This window comes from Lynx rufus, unplaced genomic scaffold, assembly GCF_022079265.1.
Source record: "Lynx rufus isolate CCGP_SWC_20201006 ecotype Redwood Valley unplaced genomic scaffold, mLynRuf1.p SCAF_9, whole genome shotgun sequence".
Classification (NCBI taxonomy): Eukaryota; Metazoa; Chordata; class Mammalia; order Carnivora; family Felidae; genus Lynx; species Lynx rufus.
Genome location: NW_025814897.1, coordinates 87,274,238 through 87,300,149, shown reverse-complemented (window position 1 = coordinate 87,300,149; position 25,912 = coordinate 87,274,238). Strand labels below are relative to the sequence as shown.

Here is a 25,912-nt window from a genome sequence, read left to right as displayed (position 1 = left end):
ATGTCCTTCAGTAGATGAACAGATAAACTGTGGTACATTCAGACAATGGAATATTATTTAGTGGTAAAAGAAATGAGCTGCCAAGCCATAAAAAGACATGGCAGAAAAAAAATTCTTTTTTTTAAAACAAGTTATTTTACAGATCTTTATTTTTTTATATTTTTTCATGTTTATTTATTTTGAGAGAGAGTGTGCGTGCATATGTGTGCAAGCAGAGAAGGGCAGAGACAGAGAGAGAGAGAGAGACAGAGAGAGAGAGAGAGGAAAGAGAGAATCCCAAGCAGGCTCCACGCTGTCAGTGCAGAGCCTGTTATGGGACGGGGGCTCAATCCCACGAACTGTGAGACCATGGCCTGAGCTGAAATCAAGAATTGGATGCTTAACTGACTAAGCCACTCTGGCACCCTTTTATTTTTTAAGTAGGCTCTATACCCAATGTGGGGCTTGATCTCATGACCCCTAGATAAGAGTTGCATGCTCTACTAACTGAGTCAGCCAGGTGCCCCCAAATCTTAAATTCTTATTAGTAAGTGAAAGAAGCCAAACTGAAAAGACCACATACGGTATAGTTTTCAACTATAGGACATTCTGGAAAAGGTACAACTATAGAGAGAGTAAAAAGATCAGTGGTTGCAAGAGGTTAAGTGGGTAGGGAGGGATGAATACAGCAAAGAGGATTTTCAGGGCAGTGAAAGTACTCTGTATAACACTTTAATAGTAGATAACATGTCATTATACCTTCTCCAAACTGATAGAATGTACAACACCAAGAGAGTCCGTGCAAACTGTGGACTTCAGGTTATAAAGATACATCAATGTAGGTTCATCAATTGTGACAAATATACCACTTTGGTGGGAGATGTTGATAATGGGGCAGGTTGTTCATGTGGGGTAGATGGGAACTCTCTGTACTTTGTTCAGTTTTGCTGTGAACCTAAAACTGCTATAAAAATAAAGTCCAGGGGTGCCTGGGTAGCTCAGTCAGTTGAGCATCCAACTTTGGCTCTGGCCATGATCTCACAGTTTGTGGGTTCAAGCCCCGTGTCAGATTCTGTACTGATAGCACTGATATCAGATAGTTGATAGTCCAGAGTCTGCTTCAGATTCTCTGTCTCCCTCTTTCTCTGCCCCTCCTTCCCTCTCTCTCAAAAATAAACATTAAAGAAAAATAAAAAAGAAATTCTATTTATAAAGATTAAAAGATACACAAATATATAAAAAAACTTTTCCCAAGGTAGATATGATCAAAAGATTCTAAACGTTATATGTTATACTTAAAAAAAATTTTTTTAATGTTTATTTATTTTTGACAGAGAGAGACAGAGCATGAGCGGGGGAGGGGCAGAGAGAGAGGGAGACACAGAATCCGAAGCAGGCTCCAGGCTCTGAGCTGTCAGCACAGAGCCCGACGCGGGGCTCAAATTCACGAGCCGTGAGATCACGACCTGAGCCGAAGTCGGATGCTTAGCCGACTGAGCCACCCAGAAGCCCCTCAGCTTTTCTTATTAAAAGTATAACATATAACATTTCGGGGCACCTGGGTGGCTCAGTTGGTTGAGCGTCCGACTTCGGCTCAGGTCATGATCTCACGGCTTGTGAATTTGAGCCCCGCGTCGGGCTCTGTGCTGACAGCTCAGAGCCTGGAGCCTGCTTCGGATTCTGTGTCTCCCTCTCTCTCTCTCTCTCTGTCCCTCCCCCGCTTGTGTGAGCACGCATGTGCTCTCTCTCAAAAATAAACAATAAAAAAATTAAAGAAAAAAAGGAAAAGCTGGAAAAACTTGACTACTAGGTAGCTTCTGTGATAAATTTTTCTGTGTTTAGATTAGCTTCTTTTTTTTTTTTTTTTTTTTTTAAATTTTTTTTTTTTTTCAACGTTTATTTATTTTTGGGACAGAGAGAGACAGAGCATGAAAGGGGGGAGGGGCAGAGAGAGAGGGAGACACAGAATCGGAAACAGGCTCCAGGCTCCGAGCCATCAGCCCAGAGCCCGACACGGGGCTTGAACTCACGGACCGCGAGATCGTGACCTGGCTAAAGTCGGACGCTTAACCGACTGCGCCACCCAGGCGCCCCTAGATTAGCTTCTTATTGTTCTATATTTCTGATGACACCAAGACCAATTTAAACTATATATATCTACCATTATGTTAAGATAACTTTTCCTCAGATATTGAGTAAATCAGACAAATAAAGGAAATTTTTGTAACTATGCTAAGAAAAGGCCAATTCTAATTATAGATGAAATGTGAAAATTTTGAAAAGGTTTAAAAGAAAAATAAGACTGGAATTTGGTAGTTTAAAGGAAGTACTTTTGTTTTTTTTTTAATTTTTTTTTAATGTTTATTTATTTCTGAGGCAGAGAGAGACAGAGCATGAGTGGGGGAGTGTCAGAGAGAGAGGGAGACACAGAATCAGAAGCAGGCTCCAGGCTCTGAGCTGGCAGCACAGAGCCCGACGCAGGGTTTGAACCCACAAACCGCGAGATCATGACCTAAGCCGAAGTCGGTCGCTCAACCGACTGAGCCACCCAGGGACCCCAAGGAAGTACCTTTGAAAATATTTGGAAATTATTATGTAAAAGGAATTCTAGATAAATATAAAAGCCTAAAAAACGAACTTAAGCAAAAAAAAAAAAAAAAAAAGCAAATGATTAACACTAAGAATCTGCTTAATAAAATGAAAAGACAAGCTAAACAGACTCATAATGAATAAAAACTAAATTTTCGTTTGGTGAAAAATTTTATAAAACTGAGAGTGACTTTCATAAATTTCTTGCCTATTATTCTTAAGACTATGATTGCCAGTGAGTTTGCTAATAAATCATCTGAAGGAAATACCTTGAATGGCTGATCCAAATGAAGATTCAAAAGAAGTCTCTTTCGGTTATCATTCAGCATACTATCTATTTTTTTCATATGAGGCAAAAGGAGCTCATCTAAAACAAGATAAAAATTTATTGTAACAGGATAAACTATCAACATAAAAACTTGTTAAAAATCCAAGTTTTCCTCAAAGTTAAGATATTAAATTCATTGGTGTATGTAAATATTACTTTAAAAATACTGGACATGTAGCTTTCTGAACAAAAGGTAACTTGAAAAAATAGGTTTGCAATAGCCAACCTGAGAAAGAAACAGCACAGTATGAGGACAAGATCAGAAGTCCTGGGTTTTAGCCCTGTCTCTGCCACCAGAATTGATTGATGACAGCTACCATGACCAGTGAGCAGACTGCCTAGTTTCTCCAGACCTCATTTATCATCTGAACAATAATCATATTACAAAATATAGATTTATCTGACATTATAAAAATCTATAAAATACCAAATATGATAGTCTTAATTTAACTGTAGTTTGGGCCAAAAAAAAGTAGGGGAAGAAAAATGATCAAAATCCAGTTTCAAAAACACAAGAGAAGAGTCAAAATAGTTATTTCAGAAAAGGAGAGAGTAAAAGTATGATAAAGATTTCTAACCAAAACTTTTTACTTTCTTTTTCACCCCTCTAAAACTTTAAGATCTCTTTAAAAAAAAAGCACTTTCATTGGAGAATTAATTACTTTTGGTGCTGTATTAAATATTTTAGGTTACTAGATTATTTCTCAAATTACCAGCATAATAATATATTTTATAACACTACCTTTAATGACCATTCTGAAAACGTATATGTAATCCTCAGAATCTGGCCGCTAATTTCATAGATGAATAAAAGTATTCTTTATATTTGGAATACAAACACAAGCAGTGACCAGCAGAAGAACACTTCCTCTAATTGAAGAAAAAGTCCTTAGTGAGGAATGCATTCTGAGGTCATTCACCTTAGATACACACTGTGATAGTTTTCTTTTATCTTTCTAGTAGTGATTAAATCTGTTCAAAAACTGTAAGAATTTACATTTCACAAAACAAGGTTTAAACAGCTGTGGATATTTTAAAAATGTTACCATTAAAAAAAATAAAATATAACCATTAAAGTCTTTCCCCCTTATATCAAATAGAGAAAAATCAGAAAACAATGATAAGCAACAGAAAAAAAAAATCAATTAAAATACAACTACCCAGGAATTGCCATTACTAAGAAATGTATGTTGTATGATGCAAGGAGTTTTGATTGAGAGAAAACATTTAATGGTGAAAACACTGATGTGGGGAATTAACTATGGGTTTTAATTGTGGTTATTCAATGATTAAGTTGTTTTATAACTATGAAATACATTTAATCTTTTTGAACCTTAGTCTACAAAATAAATGTTTTAGACTAGATAATCTCTAATGTCTCTTCCAGGTCTACATGACTCTAAAATTTTAGACTGATGAATGGATTACTGTCTCTGATACGGTCAAAAAACAATGGACCAAAAATTAGAAGACTTGAGATTGTAATCCTTTTGCTGCTACATGCAAATTGTGGGCTCTTAAGCAAGACACTTAACCTCTAGGTGCCTCACTGTCTTCATCCACAAAATGGCTGTCTGAATTGTTTTGGGAGTAAAACAGAATAATGTATATCAAAGTATGTGGAAATAACATATGTATTATTAGGCATTACTGTTGAAGTATATTGTTAGTGATTTTTGTTACTATCTTTTGATCATACATGCATACAATCATTTTGATAGGAGGGTGATGGAAACTGACTCATTAACAACCCTTTCATTCCCTCTTTTAGCTTCCTTGGTGAATGCTACAGTAGATGAGTAGTAAATATTAGCAAGCAACATTAAATATATGAGTCACCAGTTATTTCAGATATCAATCTCATCTCTATTTTACTGTAAGGAAAAGTTACTAAAGGAAGAATATAAAGGAATAATATTAATGAATGTAACCTAATGCATACATTGTTTTATTATTAATTGATTAGAATATAATTATTTGGTGATGTATCTTTTATGAGACACAAATAATGTGATTTTAATCTTTATACCATTATTATCCACTTCATCTTTCCAATCATTAGAAAGCAGAATGTGTTGACCTCTGGACCTTGCGTGTAACATAGACACTTAGTGAAATGTTATAAGGATGACAAAGATTTAGAATTGAAAGAAACTAGTGGGTAGTTACATAATTTTCCCATGAGTAGGAATCAATAAAAATACATTCAATCTAAAAAAATCCCTCAATATAAATTTGTTCAAATATTGACAATTCATGAAAAGACAGGAATACTTTATAGAATCAGTATCATGAACATGTGAACTGACAATATACAGATATCTATTAGAAAACCTACATACTAAACACATAACTAACAGACAAGAATAAAGAAGATCCATGAAGCACTACCAAGAAAGTACTACTTAGCAGACTGTACCATTGCTCTTCTCTAAGGCTTGCATTGTGTCAGGGTCCAAAGCGATGCTAACAAGCAATTCCATGTAGCTCTTAAAGGTTTCCTTCATCGCTCTTGTGTTCAAAAAACGAGTGACAAAGGGAGCTGGAGGATCAAATTCTGAGAGAGTGAAAAGACGAAATATTAAATATTCTTCCTGATAAATTTAAAAAACACTTTTGTTTATAAAAAGAGCCTACAAGCAGATAAAAGGTTGTAGATAAAATTTCTTCAAATTCAAGCTTCTCACATTTGGCTTTTAAAAACACCCCAGGTTACAGATTCTCAAAGCTGGTTTGCACATCACCATCACTAGAGAGCTCGTAAAACAAAACAAAACAAAACAAAACAAACAAAGCAAATCAGCTTGCTAGACTATTAAAACAGAATCTTTTGGTGGGGGTGGGTGGGTAGGTGGTGGTAGCAGTAATGATGAGGTTTAAATATTATACTTCTAAAGGTTCCCAGGTGACTCTGAAGCCCAATACTAGCCCAGCATTGGTAAACATCAGCCCCACAGGAACCTGTTTGTTCTCCCCTGGCTGTGCTACTCCAGAACTGATGGTTTCTCTAGATTGAAGAAACTACATAAGACATCTAATGTATGAGTTAATATACAGCCATCTCTTCTTTTTTTAATTCTACACTTAAATTACTGTAAAATTCTGGTCTAGAGCCAAGGCATATACACATTTTTAAAAAAAATATAAAATAGCCCATACACAAGGAAAACTTCACTCAAGTTCAATGGCAAGAACTTCAAGATTAGAAATGTCTCAATTTTTACTTTTTTGATTAAAATACATAACTTGTAAAAAAAAAGTTTGTTTGTTTGTTTTATACACACACAGGCCCAAAATGGTGTCACTTAGGGTAAGGCCCCAAGTCATTACCAGGACTTAATAACAGGACCAGGACATAAGCCAGGACATAATAATACCTAACCTAACTGCAGTTTCAAACCCCAGAAATGTAACCTTTACCCAGTTAACATGGGAATTTCCTGGTCAGCACTAGGAAATTTACTGATAGATCCTTTTTGTTCCACTTAGGAGGGTGACCTTGCCTAAAACAGTGGATTTTTGCTAATAATTTCCTTTTTACCACTCCCTCTCTACTTTTAAAACCTTTCCTTTTCTATAGCCCTTTGGAGCTCCCCTCTACTTGCCAGATGGGATGCTGCCTGATCCATTAATTGAATAAAAAAGCCAATATGTTTAAAACTTATTTGGTTGAATATTTGTTATTTAACAAATTATTATCACAGCCTTTAAAGCAATTCTTAATGTATGGTCCAAGGATCTTTTGAGGTTTCCTCCAAGATCCTTTTCATGATGTCAAAATTGTTTTCATAAAAATATTAAATGCTATATACCTTTTTTACTCTGTTGACATTTGTAAAAATAATGATGGGTAAAAATGCTGGTGCCTTACTTAGTATGAATCAAAGCAGTGGCACCAAATTGCACTAGTAGCCATATACTTTGCCATCTCCCTGACATGCATTTAAAGGGGAAAAAAAGCCAGTTTCAAGTAAGAATAGTCCTTAAGGAGGAGCACCTGGGTGGCTCAGTCCGTTGACTGTCTGACTTTGGCTCAGGTCATGATCTCGTGGTTTGTGGCTTTGAGCCCCGCATCGGGCTCTGTGCTGACAGCTCAGAGCCTGGAACCTGTTCGGATTCTGTGTCTCCCTCTCTCTCTGCCCCTCCCCTGTTCACACTCTGTCTCCCTCAAAAATAAATAAACATTAAAAAAAAAATTTTTTTTTTTAAAGAATAGTCCTTGGGGAGCCTGGCTGGCTCTATCGGTGCAGTGTGTGACTCTTGATGTTGGGTCCTGAGTTCAAGCCCCATTGGGTAGACATTACTTAAAAAAATGAAAAAAACAGTTTTTCATGAAGCAGTAAAAATGATTAATTGCATTAAATTTTTTACTCTTGAGTAAATGTCTCAATATTCTGTGTGATAAATTAGAGGTACAAATGAAGCACTTCTGTTTTAAAGTATGATGGTTATCTCCAGGAAGAGCATCCATGCAATTGTTTGAGTTACAAGATGAACTAGACCCTTTTCTCCCCTTGGGACAACCATTTTCATTTGAAAGAGTGATTGCCAGACACACCATGCCTATTCAGACTCAGGTATCTGGCAGACATTCTCTCAAAAATTAATGAAATGAACCTGTCATTCAAAGAGAACAAATGACAGCATTTACTAACAATGACAAAATTTGAGGTTTCATTTTTTTTATTTTTTTAAAAGATTTTATTTTTAAGTAATCTCTACACCCCATGTGGAGCTCAAATTCACGACTCTGAGACTGAGTCGCATACTCCACGACTGAGCCAGCCAGGCACTCCCAAAATTTCAGGTTTCAAATGAAAATCAGAATTCTGGAAAACATGTATCTACAGCTGTGAGCTTGACAACATCCCCGTACTTAAGGAATTCACTGATGAGATCAGTGGTAATATTAGTGTTACACTGTAAAAATGTATGACCTAAATGTAAGAGCTAAAATCATGAAACTCTTAGAGGCGCCTGGGTGGCTCAGTTGGTTGAATGCCTGACTTCAGCTCAGGTCATGATTTCATGGAGCCCTGCATTGGGTTCTCTGATGTCAGCACAGAGCCCGCTTTGGATCCTCTGTCTCCCTTTCTCTGCCCCTCCCCCACTTACATGCACTCTTTTTTTCTCTCAAAAATAAACCTTAGGGGCACCTGGGTGGCTCAGTTAGTTAAGCTTCCGACTTTGGCTCAGGTCATGATTTCGTGGCTTGTAAGTTGGCTTGTGAGTTCCAGCACCGTGTTGGGCTTCATGCTGACAGCTCAGAGCCTGGAGCCTGCTTCAGATTCTGTGTCTCCCTCTCTCTGACCCTCCCTTGCTCACGCTTTGTCTCTCTCAGAAGTAAACAAACATTAAAAAAATTTTAAAAAAACAAACCAACATTAAAAAAAATAAAGTCATGAAACTCTTAGGAAATATAGGGGTAAATCTTCATGACCTTGTATTTGGCAATGGATTCTTAATATGACACCAAAAGTCTAAGCAATAAAAGAAAAAATAAAGAAATTTGGCTTCGTTAGAACTTCAAACTTTTTTTTGAGAGAGAGAGCATGCAGTGAAGGGGCAAAGGGAGAAAGAATTTTGAGCAGGCTCCAAGCTCAGCGTGATGCCTGATGCAGGGCCCAATCCCACAAACCTGGGATCATGACCTGAGCTGAAATCAAGAGTTGGATGCTCAACTGACTGGGCCACCCAGGTGCCCCAGAATTTCAAACTTTTGTGCATCAATGGACATTATCAAAAGAATAAGATAAAATATTTTAAATCCTACATCTGGTAAGGGTTTATTATCTAGAATATATAAAGAACTCCTACAACTTCAGAACAAAAGAAGAAATAGCCTAATTAAAACTAGGCAACATATCAGAATAGACATTTCTTCAAAGAAGATAAGGAAATGGACAGTAAGCACTTGAAAAGATACTCAACATTAGTTGTTAAGGAACTACAAATCAAAACTTCAGTCATATACCACTTTACACCTACTAGGATGGCTACAATAAAAAATAAAACAAAACAACCCACCAGAAACAAAAAATAACAAGTGTTGGTGAGGATGTGAAAAAACCGGAACCTTACGCATTGCTGGCAGTAAAGTAAAATGGTGCAATCATTGGGGTATTTCAAAGGTTTGGTGGTTCCTCAAAAAGCTAAACATACACTTATCATATGGCCCAGCAACTCCGCTCCTAGGTATACACCCAAAACAATAAAAAAAAGACACAAACATATTTGTATGCCAATGTTCAATGCATGCACCATTTATAATAGCCAAAAGGTGGAAATAATCTATGTGTCCATCAAAAGATGAAAAGATAAATGAACATACAATGCATAAACTTACAATGAATAGCTGGCCGTAAAAAGCAATTAAGTTCATATACATGCTGTAACATGGATGAACCTTGAAAACATTATAAGTGAAATAAGACAGATACACTTATATGAGATATTTAGAGTAGGCAAATTCATGGAAACAGAAACTAGATTAGAGATTACCAACAACTGGGGGAAAGAGAGAATTGGTAGTTATTGCTTAATGGTTACAAAGTTTCTGTTTGGTGTGATGAAAATGTCTTGAAAATAGTTGTGATAGTTGCACAACAGTGTGAATATAATCAATGCTACTGAAATGTACACTTAAAAATGGCTAGGGGCGCCTGGGTGGCTTGGTCGGTTAAGCGTCCGACTTCGGCTCAGGTCATGATCTCACGGTCCGTGAGTTCGAGCCCTGCATCGGGTTCTGTGCTGACAGCTCAGAGCCTGGAGCCTGTTTCAGATTATGTGTCTCCCTCTCTCTGACTCTCCCCCGTTCATGCTCTGTCTCAAAAATAAATAAACGTTAAAAAAAAATGGCTATAATGGCAAATATTATGTATATATATTTTAGCCCAAGTTTATAAAATGTGGAAAAAAAAAGAAATAGAATATGTACCTCAATGAGCTAACAGATATTTTCACACGCAGAATGGATAAAATCATTCATGAATTAAAGATACATTCAAGGGGTAAGAGAAACCAATAAATTTTAATGTAATAAGCATGAGAAGTTGAAGAAGCTACTACTGGTCAAGTTTATAAAATAAAAAACTTTTGAGTATCAAATAATAAAAATATCCATAATTGTCTGAAAAGGTAATTAAAAACCTATATAGGGGCGCCTGGGTGGCTTGGTCGGTTAAGCATCCGACTTTGGCTCAGGTCATGATCTCACGGTCCATGAGTTCGAGCCCCGCGTCGGGCTCTGTGCTGACAGCTCAGAGCCTGGAGCCTGTTTCAGATTCTGTGTCTCCCTCTCTCTCTGCCCCTCCCCTGTTCATGCTCTGTCTCTCTCTGTCTCAAAAATAAATAAACGTTAAAAAAAAAATTTAAAAAAAATCTATATAAGTCTGGGTTTTCTTTTTATACATTACCTTAAATAATATATGTAGAAGCAAACATGAAAATGCTACTCTTCTGTTAGTTTAGGAAAATATAGTAGTTAAAAATGTTAATAAGTAATGGGTTTATTTTATTTTATTTTTTTACATTTAAAAAATGTTTCTATTTTTATTTTTTTGAGAGAGAGGGAGAGGGAGAGACAGAGTGCGAGTGGGGGAGGGGCAGAGAGACAGGGAGACACAGAATCTGAAGCATGCTCCAGGCTCTGAGCTGTCAGCACAGAGTCCAACGCGGGGCTTGAACTCACAACCATGAGATCAAGACCTGAGCCGAGATCAAGACCTGAGCCGAGATCAAGAGTGGGGGGCTTAACAGAATGAACCACCGAGGCACCTCTGTAATCTGTTTATTTTATATTTGAGAGAGTGGAAAAAACAGAGCTTGAGCGGGGCAGGGACAGAGAGACAGAAACAGGATCTGAAGCAGGCTCTAGGCTCCAAGCTATGAGCTGTCAGTACAGAGCCCGAGGCGGAGCTCAAACTCAAGACACCGCGAGATCATGACCTCAGCCAAAGTCAGATGCTTAACCAACTGAGCCACCTGAGCGGCCCTTGGTTTACTTTAAATAAATATTTTAAAAATTTGTTTTAGGGGCACCCTGGTGGCTCAGTTGGTTAAGCATCTGACTTTAAGCTCAGGTCATGATCTCGTGGTGTCATGAGTCTGAGCCCCGCCTCAGGCTCTGTGCTGACAGCTCAGAGCCTGCAGCCTGCTTCAGGTTCTCTATGTGTGTGTGGGTCTCTCTGCCCCTCCCCTGCTCATACTCTGTCTCTCAAAAATAAATAAACATTAAAAAAATTTTTTTAAATTATCTTAATAGACATTTGGTAAATGTCAATACATATAGCCCACAAAAGCACAAGTATTTTGGAATCCTCAATAAATCTGAAGATTATAAAAAACTCTTAAATAATTTTAAAAACCACCAATGTATAAATCTATGTTTATTATCAATATTTGCCTTTTAAGAAATAATCAAAAATAATAAAAATGCTTACCTATTAGTGACACCTAGTGGCAACTCAAGTCATCATTAAAGAAAAACATCTTGAATGTCATTTAAGGAAGCGGTATAATTGCGTGCAAATTTAGAACCTAAACCATTCCATTCTAAACCATAGAAAGGAAAGCAAACTACAAAAATTACAAGTATTGCCTTCCATACACACTCAAGGCACTGAATATCTTTTTTTTAATCTTTAAAAGAATTAAAATTTTTTTTTCCATTTTAATTTTTGGGTGTGGGGAGGTGGGGGGTAGAGAGAGAGGGAGACAGAAAATCCCAAGCAGGCTCTGTGCTGTTAGTGCAGAGCCTGACATGGGGCTCAAACCCACAAACCATGAGATCATGACCTGAGCCAAAATCAAGACTAAACACCCAGGTGGCCCAAAGCACTGCATTTCTTTATAAATTCTGATGTTCAAACTTCATGAGTAGCTTTTATTTTTTTATTTTTATTTAATTTGAGAGAGAGAGAGAGAGAATATGACCTGGGGAAAGGGGCAGGGGGAGAGAGAATCTCTAGTAGGCTCCCAAAATGGGGCTCGACCCTGAGATCATGATGTGAGGCAAAATCAAGAGTCAGACGCTCAACTACTAACCAACCGAGCCACCCAGATGCCCTACCATTCTCTTTCTGTTCAAAAAAGCTTTAAGATAAGCTCCCAAGCAATGAGCTTGTAATGTCAGAATCCAACCTGGTCATCAACCTCAATAGCACCCCACAATTCACCATTTATATTCAACCTGAATTTCTCATGTGTCCCCCTCTTCCATCCCTACTGACCCAACTTCAGACTTTCAATTTATACCTGAACTATGAGGTCTTATAATACAAATTCCAATTTTAACATGTTGCTCCCTACTCAAATCCTTCCAGGGACTCTCCTTTGCTTACAGGATCCCAGGCTTTTTAGCTTTAGCTTGGCATATCCGGCCTTCTATCATCCTTTCAACTTTTTCTGCCTACCTCCAACTTTATGCTCTAGAAGGGTCACCAACCTTTTTCTGTAAAGGGCCAAGTGGTAAATATTTGAGGCTTTAATGGTCACATGCTCTTTGTAGCAATGACTCAAATCTGCCACTGTGGTAGAAAACCAACTATATGAAAATATGTAAATGAATCCACATTCCAATTAAAACTTTATTTACAAGAATAGGCTGCAGGTCAGATTTGACCCATTGGCCAGTTTGCCAACTTTTGCTCTAGAATGAACTGCTTGGTATTTCTTACTTATATTCACAACAATTTGATGGCTAATGGAATGTGCACTAGTATATTCTTGTGTTTTACAACTATCTCAGGTTTAGTTTCTAATAAATCAATATACCTGTATCTGTATCTAGCCAATGAAAATGCTCTTTGGTGTCTTTTAACAGTTTTAAGAGTATAAAAGGGTTTGAAGGTCAAAAAGTCTGATCTATTTCAACCTTTTCATTTTATAAAAGAGAAAAAATTAAGGCACAGAGAGGTCACCTAGATTAGTCAAGGGTACTGGTTGGCTAGTGGCAGATATACGGCAGTATACATTATATTATATAATTAACAAATATATTCCATATATTCCAAATATATTCCATACACTTATATTCCATATAAGTATACATTATTATATACATTATTATACCCTATTAACTATAGTTTCAGAGTTGCTGCCTCCTAGGCTCATTTTACTCTTTTCTTCCAGCATAAACATAGACTCTGAAGATTAGAACTACAGAGATTACAGGACTCAGCATAAATGATCTGATCCAATCCCCATCCTACCCAAAGAGGCGAGATAACTGGCATGACTATGGCAGCAGTCTTCTTTCAGTTCACTGTTCTTTTCTACTTTACAAGGCTGCACGTATGGGCAAAGTGTACTTCAATTAGTGTTCAAGGAATGAGAATTTATGTATGTATATATGTATTTATTTATTTATTTTTGTATTTATTTTTTAATGTATTTTTATAAAAGCCTAGGCAGAACTTAGGTAGGTAAATCCCCTGAGAAATAAAACAATTTTGAATTGTGAATATCATTGCTTCTCTCTGTTCAGGTAGATAATCTAAAGTTACCAAGGTATTCACTTCATAGAGAACTTACCCTCCTCATCACTACTAGTAGAATGGATCTCAGGACTGGAGTCAGATTGGGATGATGAAAACTCTTCTTTCCATTTCTTCCGCTTCTTTGGTGGTGGCTCAGCCTTTACTTTCAGCTGTTTAACTTTGGGTTTCACTGAAGGGGCTTTTGTAGTTGTAGTTTTTGGTGTTGGAGGATCAGAAGTTTTACTGCTACTACTTGGTTTAGCCTGAACAGTTCTGCAATGTTACAAACAAACTTCATTAACACACTGCAATCTTGTCAGATTAAAATAAATTAGACCAAAAATGAATAACACTGTGAAAAAAAGTATAATTACCTCACCAACATCTCCAAAATAAAGCCCAAGTCCCATACATCTCCAATGATGATTCCCACCCTCCTCCCGACAAATTCTCTTGAAATACCCTCTAACCACTGACATCAGTATTCAGTTATTAAGGGACTATTAATTTAATCCCTATTTCTCTCTCTTCACTCCTTCTCTCCCTTTATGAACTCATTTTCCTGAGGATGAAGCTGTACAACAGGTGATCAAAGGGCTTTGGGAAGTAATGCATGATAAACCATCAATAGCCATATGTAGTAACTCTGACCATCTGAAACTCTCAGATTCTTGTGGTAGCAAGTTTTGGTGTGGAGACCAACTACATCTGTCCTAGAGCCCTTCAAGATTTGCCGTGTTAGTTCTGGAGATTTGAGTGGATTAAATTCCATCATAAAAATAAGGTGCACTGCTTCTAATAAGTTGGAATCTTAATCAAACTAGACCTTACCAGCACTAGATTGAGAATATCTAGGGTCATACCCCCTTTTCCCATACAGATCACAGGAATGTGGCTAGGTCAGTTGTCTTCCAGATCCATGTTCCAGACAACCCAGATCACATTAATATATGATAATTCTATTGTACACTTGCCTGGTAATGTATAGGTTTTAGAGTTTTTTCTCAAAATTTATTTCAGTTTAAATTTGACACTCCATTTTAATTTTCATTTTATGGATAAAAAAGGGGGCTTCAAAAAGGTTGTGTTACTCTAGGTCATAAAAGCTGGATTCAAACCTCCTGACTCTAAACCTATTTTCCCTCCATTACATTAGGGTGACACCAAAAGGCTTCTGGGAAAGAAAAGAGTACCTATCCCACCACAGATGGTCATGAGCTTTACGGCTCCGGTCTCATTACTTCAAAAAGAATCACCTATTGGGGCGCCTGGGTTGCTCAGTTGGTTAAGCGTCCGACTTCAGCTCAGGTCATGATCTCACAGTCTTGAGTTCGAGCCCCACGTCAGGCTCTGTGCTGACAGCTCAGAGCCTGGAGCCTGCCTTGGATTCTGTGTCTCCCTCTCTCTCTGCCCCTCCCCTGCTTATGCTCTATCTTTTTCTGTCTCGACAATAAATTAAAATACAAAAAAAAAAAAAAAGAATCACTTATTATAGCAGACACTGAATTTTTAGACTTGTATATAATGAAAAAATGTTAGGCTCTTTAACTGATGTGATTCTTTGTTTAAGACATTGTGGGTGTGGGCAGATGACTGGATAGGTCAGTTGGTTGAATGTCTGACTTTTGATTTTGGCTTGGGTTGTGATCCCAGGGTCATGGGATCCACACTGAGTTCGGAGCCTACCAAAGATTCTCTCTCTCTGTGTCTCTCTCTCTCCCTCTGCTTCTCTCCCCCACTTGTGCTCTCTCTCTCAAAAATTAAAAACAAATTAAAAATTAAAAATAAAAATAAAAAAAAAAACATTGCTGGAGTACCTGACTGGTTTGGTCAAAAGAGCATGTGACTTGGGGTCACATACTTGGGGTTCTGGGTTCAAGCCCACGCTGGGTGTAGGGACTACTAAAATAAAATTAACTTAAAATAAAAGACATTGCCAAAAATAAGCCTTTCATATATATATTACATATGAAAATAAATACCTGATAGTTTGTGAAGGCTTACTTCTTGGCTTTTTGGAACACACTCTGACATATTCCTTTTTGTTTGTGTTTTCAATGAACTTCACGTAGATCTTTTTGTATTTACTCTTTGCATCTCCAAAATATCCAAGGTACTAAGGAAAGAAACACTATGAATTACATACTTATACATTCTGTACATAAAATATTTGTTGGCTTGACTATTACATTAGCATCCTTTAAGTTTTTCAAAATGCATATCTGGCCAAGCTACTTTTCACCCTCAATAAAAATGATCTCAGTCTCATTCTTGACTGTAAGCCCTTACATAGAAGCTTACATTTGGCTAATCATTTGGCTAATCATCACATGCTTACTTACTCAATGCTGTTAAATAACTACATAAGTATAAAAGAATCACTTTTCTAAGTCTTCTGATAAATTGGGATGTTTGATTGGCAGAATAATCAATATAGTAGCAGCCCCTGATTCCGTATGAACTTTTTATAGACTAATAACTAATTCATTTTTTTAAAAAAGGTTATATATATATATATATATATATATATATATATATTAGTAAAAAGTGATTTAATTTTTAAAAACTGGTATTTACATACTGATTTTGTTTTATAATCAGACTATCAGAGTATTATATTATCAAATTTTATATCAGAAATGCTTAATATAAAATACATTTAATTTAGGGGCGCCAAGGGACGCCTGGGTGGCTCAACTGGTTAAGTGTTTGACTTCAGCTCAGGTCATCATCTCATGGTTCGTGGGTTTGAGCCCCGTGTCGCACTCTGTGCTGATGGTGCAGAGCCTGGAGCCTACTTCAGATTCTGTGCCTCTCGCTATCTCTGTCCCTACCCCACTTGTACTCTGTCTCCCTCTCTCTCTTTCTCTCTCAAAAATAAATAAACATTAAAAAAAAATTAGGGGCATCTTGATGGCTCAGTTGGTTAAGCATCTGACTTTGGCTCAGGTCATGATCTCACAGCTCCTGAGTTGGAGCCCCGTGTCGGGCTTTGCGCTGACAGCTCAGAGGCTGGAGCCTGCTTGGATCCTGTGTCTCTGACTCTCCCTGCCCCTCCCCTGCTCTTGATCTCTCTTTATCTCTCTCTCTCTCTCTCTCAAAAATAAATATTTAAAAAATAATAAAAATACACTTAAATTTAAATCATCCTTTATTTTTCCCAGGATAACTGTTTTGTCAAAAAAATAGGAAGGCTAATGTAACCAAGCATTTTACTTACACTATTTGTAGCAGCAAATTCTCTTTGTCCATCTCGAATTTCAGGAACAAACTTCTGTAATAAAGCTTTTTGTACTTTCCAAATAGCTGGGGGTTCTTTTCCTGTTTTTAAAGCCTCCTGTAATATGTGGAATCAGTTACATTTTTAAAAACTGGCAACATATTCTAGATTTATAGAATCTTAGAACTAAAAGAAAAATGAATGACCTATATAGCTATTATTTTTAACCTAGCTGAATTTTTGCAATAATTTTTATAAGGTGGCTATTCAATCTCTGCTAAAATTCTTCCAGAAATAGGGAGGACACCAACATGTACAGTAGCTCATTACCCTTTTGTGTAACTACTGGAAAGTTTTCCCCTAATGATATTTTGATACATTATTTGTGCAGTTTTACAAGAGTATGTACATATTCAAAAAGACCAGAAACAAATATGCTAAAATATTAACAGTAGTTAATTGTGAATGGAAGGCATATAGACAATTTGAATGTTATATTATAGTCCTCATTATACTTTTTAATGCCATTCTTCTCCACCCCAATTCAAAAATAAAATCAAAAGCAAGGAAACAAAAACCCAAAAAATATATTATTTTAAGCACAGCTAAAATCGTCTGGTATGAAATTTACCATTCTACCTATGGTTCTATAATTTGAAATTATGAAAATAAGTGAATTCTGTGTTTATTTTATATTCTTATTACTTTCTTTAAACTTTTAAATAAAAAAAAATAACCATTTTCTCCAACCCCTTAACAATACAATTGAGTTGGGAACCTTCAAAAACATTAACATTTCAAAACTGCTCTCATTACTAGCACCTAAATGCAGCATACTGACTAGTCAGAAATATGCAAAACTCAAAAAAAGTCAAAATAACTTTAAACTGTTTTTTCAAAATATCTGACATCTGCTAGTTTGATTTTATTATCTAGCAATTACAACAGAATAACTATAAAAATATAACTTTTTGCAGTTCAAGCCAGAGGCATACTGTTAGTCATTATGAAGGCTTAGTATAGGACATGCCCACTAAACTATGACCTTTACACCTGTGAACATTTAAATCACCTTAAAAGTCTCTATGTCTTCTATCTTTACCACAAATTCATCACGCTCTCTGTATTGGCCTTCTCCTCCACTTTCTGTGTTCTCCTCATCTGTAAAACCTTCTATGGCAACAGTTTCCTGTCCTTTTGCAAACTGGTCTGAAGGAAGCCCATCAAGTTCGCAGGGCTTTGGGGGTTCTGTAGAGTTTATATTTTCCAGGATATTTATTGCAGATGAAGTAGAGCAGGGAGGTTCTTGTTTAACTGCACCCACAGTGGTAGAGGTAGCAGTACCAGTAGTATTGGCAGTTGGGCTAGTAGTTGCCACCCGTAGGGCTTCTGAAACTAGATCAAGCAAATGCAAATCAGTAATACAAATAAACTTGTTTGGAGTAAAATCTGAACAGTGTAAAAAGAAAGACTTGATTATTTTTACCATCAATTGTTTGAAACAATGAACACTATAGTAAGAAATTAAAATATGGCTGTAAATTTCCAAGAAACAAAGTGATAGAATTACATCTGGATGACAATCAGACTGAGGGCCTCCATCAACCTACTCTTACCCCTGAGTCCATTAAGTAGCACAAAGCTATTTTAAGAACAGAGGGGTGCCTGGGTGGCTCAGTCAGTTAAGGGTCCGACTTTGGCTCAGGTCATGATCTTGTAGTTTGTGGGTTCAAGCCCTGCACTGGGCTCTGTGCTGACAGCTCAGAGCCTGGAGCGTGCTTTGGATTCTGTGTTGCCCGCTATCTGCCCCTCCCCTGTTCATTCTCTTTCTCTCTCTAAAATAAATAAAAATTAAAAAAATTTTTAGAAGAACTGAGACACAAAAGGGATGCAAGATAAGAAGGGTCAGCTGACCAAAGCTGTGAAGAATTCCTAGAAGAAAAAAAGCAAATTGGATGTGGGAAGGGAAAACAACACCCCAAAATACTTTGAAAAAGCTCTAAGAACTACAGAAATAAAAAGGATTATAAAATAATAACATGAAAAATTGTATGCTAACAAATAAGACTAAATTCCTAGAAAAATGAAAACTAAAAAGGACTCGAGAAGAAATACAATATATGAACAGACCAACAAGTAGGGAGAATAAAAAATGTTAAAAAGCATCCCACAAAGATAAGCACAGGCCCAAATGGGTTCACAAATAGATTCTACCAATTTTAAGTTAAGTAAGAATTAATATCAATCCATCATAAGCCAAAAAAATAGAAGGAAACACGTCCCGCTTCATTCTATAGAGCCAGTGTTATTCCAATACCTAAACCAGACAAAACATCATACACAAAAAACCATAGGATCAGCATCCCTCATGAATATATACACAAAAATCTTCAACATATGAGGAAATCAACCAACATATAAAAAGAATTATACATCATGACCAAATGGGTTTTAACATCTAAAGATCAATCAGTCATCATATTAACATAACAAAGGACAAAACCAAAGGATCATCTCATTAGATGCAGAAAAAGCATTTGACAAAATTCAGCACCATGAATTTAAACACTTTTGTGATAAAAATACTCAACAAGCTGAACATAGGAGGGAACTTCAACCTGATAAAGGGCATCTACAAAAACCCAAAAGCTGACATCAGACTTAATGGTAAAAAACTAGATAGATGCTTTCCCCCAAGAAAGATGTCTGAAGAAATAAATAATCTCTATTTGCAGATGACATGATCTTGTATATAGAAAATCCAAAGGAATCTCCTAAAAAAACTATTTGAGTTAATAAGTTCAGCAAGTTTTCAGAGTATAAAATCAATATATAAAAATCAATAGCATTTTTTTAAAGTAAGCTCTACACCCAACGTGGGCCATGAACTCACAACCTCAAGATCAAGAGTCACATACTGTACCAACCGAGCCAGCCAGGCGGCCCCAAATGTATTTCTATATACTCGCAACGAACAATCCAAAAATGAATTCAGGGGGTGCCAGGGTGGCACAGTTGGTTAAGTGTCCCACTCTTGATTTTGGCTCAAGTCATGACCTCACGGTTTGTGAGATGGAGCTCTGTATGGGGCTCTGAGCTGACAGCATGGAGCCTGCTTGGGATTCTCTCTCGCTCTCTTTCTCTCTGCCTTCCCACTGTTCACACGAGCACACTCTTTCTCTCAAAATAAATAAATAAATAAATAAATAAATAAACAAACAAACAAACGTTAAAAAAAAAAGAATTCAGGAATACAATTCCACTTATAATTGCATCAAAAAGAAAAAAATATTTGGGAATAAATTTCAGAAAAATATAAAGCTTCCCTTCTGAAAACTATACACATTGTTCAAAGAGTTCTAGTGTTCAAAAGTCTACTATTATCCAGGAGGAGAGAAAGATATTAACAGATTTTGAGAAGCAGAAAATACATACTGCAATTCCTACTATAACCAGGAAAAGAACAGAAATATTTCATCAAAATAATGAGGGGTTGGGAATACAGGAATGAGACGAGACTGACCACGTATCAATGATTATTAAAGCTAAGTGATAGGGGTACCTATCACTGGGTGGCTCAGTTGGTTAAGTGTCCGACTTTGGCTCAGGTCATGATCTCACTGTTTGTGAGTTCAAGCCCCCCACTGGACCCGCTGCTGTCAGCACAAAGCCCACTTCTGATCATCTATACCCCCCTCTCTCTGCCCCTCCCTTGCACATGTGCATACACACTCCCTCAAAAAAATAAACACTGAAAAAAATTAAAAAAAAAAAACTGAGTGATACATACATTGGTTTAATTATATCAATCTTTGTTTATATTTGAAAATGCCCATGGGCACCTGATTGGCTCAGTGGGTTGAGCATCTGACTCTTGATTTTGGCTCAGGTCATGATCTCATGGTTGATGGGATTGAGCCCCACTTCGGGATCTGCACTGACAGCATGGAGCCTCCTTGGGATCCTCTCTTTCCCTTTCTCTCTCTCTGCCCCTCTCCTACTCGTGCATACACATGTGCTCTCTCTCAAAATAAATAAATTTTAGGGGTGTCTGGGTGGCTCCGTTAGTTAAGTGTCCGACTCTTGATTTCGGTTCAGGTCATGATCTCACAGTTCACGAGATTAAGCTCTACGTCGGGGCTCTGCAATGACAGTGCAGAGCTTGCTTGGGATCCTCTCTCCCCTCTCTGCCACTCCCCCCCCCCCCCCACCCTGCCCATGTGCTCTCTCTCCCTCTTTCTCAAAATAAACATATAAAAAAATAAACAAAAAAAGAAAATGTCCATAGTAAAAAACTAAGCAAATATTTCTTTTAAAAGAATGTACAACTGGGGCACCTGGGTGGCTCAGTCAGTTAAGTGGCCGAATTCAGCTCAGGTCATGACCTCGAGTTTCATGAGTTCAAGCCCCAAGTTGGGCTCTGTGCTGACAGGTCTGAGCCTGGAGCCTGCTTCAGAGTCTGTGTCTCCCTTTGCTCCACCCCTGCTCACACTTTGTGTGTCTCTCTCTCTCAAAAAATAAATATTAAAAAAAATTGTTTTATTTCTCTACTTTATTTTTATTTCCCAATGTATAATTATTTTTATTTTATCAATGGAGCTTTTGCATCCAGACTTTTTAAATTCTCATGTCATCAAATACATTTTCCTTTTCACTGTGAGTTTTTTTTCCTTTTAATTTTTATTTAATTTAAAAAAAAATTTACATCTAAGTTAGTTAGCATATAGTGCAACAGTGACTTCAGGAGTAGATTTCTTAATGCCCCTTACCCATTTAGCCCATCCCCCCTCCCACAACACCTCCAGTAACCCTCTGTTTGTTCTCCGTATTTAAGAGTCTCTTATGTTTTTGTCCCCCTCCCTGTTTTTGTATTATTTTTGCTTCCCTTCCCTTATGTTCATCTGTTTTGTATCTTACAGTACTCATACAAATGAAGTCCTATGATATTTGTCTTTCTCTGACTAATTTCGCTTAACATAGTACCCTCTAGTTCCATCCACATAGTTGCGAATGACAAGATTTCATTCTTTTTGATTGCTGAGTAATTAAAAAAATTTTTTTAATAAAAATAAAAGAATGTATAACTTTAAAATTAGTAAAGGGAAACATCTATATATAAATACTCTATGATGCTCTTTTTATGAAGCTTTAAAACAAACCAAAGCTAAGAAGAGTGTTCAGGTATAGTATAGTATAATATACATAAAAGGGATTAAGAGGTACATACTTCCAGTTATAAAATAAGTAATGGAGATGAAAATAACAGAAGGAATACAGTCAATAATACTGTATTAATGTTGCATGGTGACAGATTGAGAAATGTATGAAATTGTTGAATCAATAAGCTATGCATTGGAAACTAATATAACATTGTATGTCAAATATACTTAAAAAAACAAAGGTATAGTATTTACGGATGCATACACATGTGATAAAATTACAAAAGAAAAGCAAGGAAGTGATTACCACCCCCAACTAAGATAGTGGTTAGTTCTAGAGGTTATGAGTTGAGTTTAATGTATAATATTCAATTTGGGGGCACCTGGTTGAGCGTCTGACTTTGGCTCCGGTCATGATCTCACAGTTTGTGGGTTCGAGCCCTGCATCAGGTCCTGTGCTGACAGATTGGAGCCTGAAGCCTGCTTCAGATTCTGTGTCTCCCTCTCTCTCTGCCCCTCCCCAACTTGCACTCTGTCTCTGTCTCTCTCTCAAAATACTAATCATTAAAAAAATTAATATAATATTCAAATTTTGTACTTTCTTGTTCTCTAATGAGTAGCATTTAACACCATTAAATTTTATTCTTTGCTCCACACTTTTGGCACATCTCATTGGTTTTGAAATGTAATGCTCCACTGTCCTTTCTAAGTGGTTAATCATTTCAGTTTTGGTTTCTTTTTAAAGCCATGAGTTATTTAGGAGAAGTTATTTAGAAGTTTTAAAAATAAACTTTTTATTTCTTTGTCCTTTTCTTTTTTTCCTTTCAACTATTATTTATAAAATTATTGCATTATAGTCAGGGAATATGGCTTAAGTAATGTCTGCATTTTCAAATTTATAGAAATTGTATGTGTGTTATCTTACATGTCTTACATTTATTTCCATATGTGAGTTATATTTCACAAGAGAAAATATTTTGAAAGAAAACAGATATGGAAAAATATACCAAAACAGTAACAATAAAATTAGTATGGCAATATTAAAAACAGAAATGAGAAATTAAAAGGGAAAAAGATTTTATGAAAAGGAAATTTAACTTAGTACAATTTTATGTATCCGATCACATGGGTTTGAAACATATCAAGTAAACAGTATTAGAGAAACAATCAAACATAGTTGGAAACTTTAACACACCTTTTTCAGGAATCAACAGATCAAGCAATCTAAAAACAAATAAGGATAGGGAGGATTTAAAAACTGTTTATTATTCAGAATTTCAAACATACATAAAAGTAGAAAATACAAACCCTCAAATACCATAACCCAGTTATAGTAACTACTACGAACATTTTGGTATACTTCTTTCATATTTCCATCACCCCTTTTATATTTGCTGGGATAGTTCAAGGCAAATTCTAGACCTGTCATTTAGGTCCAACAAACATAAATTTTCTTATATAACCTAATGTCATGTATTACATTAAGCAAAAAAGGAGATATAAAGGATTTGAACGGCATTACCAAATATAATCTATAGCACATAGTATTCATGAATTATTTATAAAAAATGATCATTTACCAAGCCACTAGCAAACTTTTCATAAATATCCAAAAGCAAGCATTATTGAAGCACTCCTTTGACCAAAATACAGTAGGGCCATAAATTAGTAATAAATGAGTACCAACAACAACAAAAATAGAAACCTATTAGGAAATAGGCAAAAACACACAATTCTTAATAACTCTTAGGTTAAAAAGGAAATTAAAACTGAAATGACAAAGCATTTAGAAAGGAGTGAGAGCATTACAAATTGAAACCAAAGGCATAGATAGAGCCGGAGTGTGTTGCAATGAAGAAACCTTACACTTTAATGCCATTCATTAAAAAGCAAGGATATACATATAAAAATAAACTATTAAACTCAAGAAGCCAGAGAGAGAATATTAAATTGAACCCAGGGAAGATAGAGAAATAGAACTGAGTAAAGAAAAAGTGAGTAAGAAAATGAAAGCAGGAATAAATAAAAAGTACACTGGTTCATTGAAAAGAACTATTAAATAGGTAAACTTCACAGAATGATAAGGAAAAAGATTCAAACACATTTGGAGCAAGAAAGAGAACATATGTATAGAAACAGAGGGAATTAAATGCTCTGTGCAACTTCATAACAGATTAAAAAATCTAAATGAAAGGGATGATTTTACTAGAAAATACCATACCTTTAAAAAAATTGATCTTGATAGATTAAACTACCTCAGGAAAAAAACTGGAAAGTCCCAGATATATTCTTAGAAAGTTCTACCAAACCCTTATTATATGTGGTAGGTAAATTTTTTCAAAGCTTAGACAAATACAAAAACTCTTCCAATTCGGGGCGCCTGGGTGGCTCAGTCGGTTGAGTGTCCGACTTCGGCTCAGGTCATGATCTCACAGTCTGTGGGTTCGAGCCCTGCGTTGGGCTCTGTGCTGACAGCTCAGGGCCTGGAGCCCGTTTCAGATTCTGTGTCTCCCTCTTTCTCTGACCCTCCCCTGTTCATGCTCTCTCTCTGTCTCAAAAATAAATAAACGTTAAAAAAATTAAAAAAAAAAACTCTGACTATAAAAGTGAATATTAAGACAAAAAACGAAAACACAAAACCAAAAATACAGCAATAAAAAGATTAAGGCAAAAAACACTATAAGCATAGGGGCCCCTGGGTGGCTTAGTCAATTAAGCATCCAACTTCAGCTCAGGTTATGATCTCACAGTTTGTGAGTTTCATGTCACAGTTTGAGGCCCTCGTTGGGCTCTATGCTGACATCGCAGAGCCTGGAACCTGCTTGGAGTTCTGTGTCTCCCTCTTTCTGCCCCTCCCCTGCTCATCCTCTGTCTCTTTCTCTCTCTCAAAAATAAAATAAATATTTTTAAAAAACTTAAAAAAAACACTATAAGCGTTAATCTCACTTATGAATCTAAGTGTAAAAATCCTAAATAAAACACTAGCAACTTAAATCTTGCAATGGATTAAAATAATTCAGCATGACCAAGCAGAGTTTATGGTAGAATTTTCTTAAAAAGGTTCAACATTAAGAAATCAAATAAAAGGGCACCTCAGTCGGTTGGGTGTCTGACTTCAGCTCCGGTCATGATCTCACCACTCGTGAGTTCGAGCCCTGCTTGAACTCTGTGCTGGACAGCTCAGAGCCTGGAGCCTGCTTCTAATTCTGTGTCTCCCTCTCTCTCTCTCTCTGCCCCTCTCCCACTCACACTCTGTCTCTTTCTCTCAAAAATAAATAGATGCTAAAAAAAAAAAAAGAAATGAAATAATAGATTAATGTGGGAAAAAAAGCATATGACAAAATTCAACACACATTGTTAATTTAAAAATATTTTTTTAAGGGGTGCCTGAGTGGCTTGCTCAGTTGGTTGAGTGTCCAACTTTTAACTTCAGCTCAGATCATGATTGATCCCAAGGTCATGAGATTGAGCCCCATTTGGGCTCCACACTGAGCATGCATGGTGCCTGCTTGGGATTCTCTCTCTCCCTCTCTTTCTGCTCCTCCCTCACTCACTCTTTCTCTCCCAAAATAAAAAAAACTAAAAAAAAAAAAAGAATTACATTAAAATGAATGGAAATATGTAAATTCTCAGCAGAGAAATAGAAACTAGAAAAAAGAACCAAAAACAAATTTTATAATTTAAAAAATATCTGAAATAAAAAATTCACTGGATGGGATCGATAACAGAATTGAGAAGGCTGAAAAATCAATGAACTATAAGGCCAATAGAAATTATACACTGTTTACAACAGAGAGGAAAAGAAGATTGAAAAAAATGAACAGAATGTCAGGAACAATATCAAAAGGTTTTACATTTGTGTCACTGAAGTGTCACTGGAGTCCTGTAAGGAGAGAAAGAGATTGGTACAGAAAAAATAATGTCCCCAAACTCTCAAATTTGGTAAAAGACATACGTTTTATAGATTTAAGAAGCTCAGTGAACTACAAACAGGATAAACCCTACCCAGATAAACAATTACATTGTTGAAAACCAAAGAAAAAGAAAAAGTAATCTTTGGGCTAATGGGAAGCAAATGATACCAGAGGGTAACTTGGAACATCAGGAATAAAGGAACTGCAACAGAAATTATAAATATCTGAGTAAATATAATAGGCTC

General features: G+C 36.4%; 1 protein-coding gene across 1 annotated transcript in view; it reads right to left on the bottom strand.

The window, feature by feature from the left end:
• QSER1 (glutamine and serine rich 1) overlaps positions 1–25,912 on the bottom strand; it is a 47,631-nt gene that overhangs the window by 9,707 nt on the left and 12,012 nt on the right. The window contains exons 4-9 of the mRNA XM_047071562.1: positions 17,667–17,989; positions 16,595–16,711; positions 15,357–15,490; positions 13,430–13,647; positions 5,316–5,453; positions 2,838–2,935 (exon numbers count right to left, since the gene is read on the bottom strand). Of these exons, the coding sequence (XP_046927518.1) occupies positions 2,838–2,935; positions 5,316–5,453; positions 13,430–13,647; positions 15,357–15,490; positions 16,595–16,711; positions 17,667–17,989 (1,028 nt within the window). The remainder of the gene's footprint in view (positions 1–2,837; positions 2,936–5,315; positions 5,454–13,429; positions 13,648–15,356; positions 15,491–16,594; positions 16,712–17,666; positions 17,990–25,912) is intronic.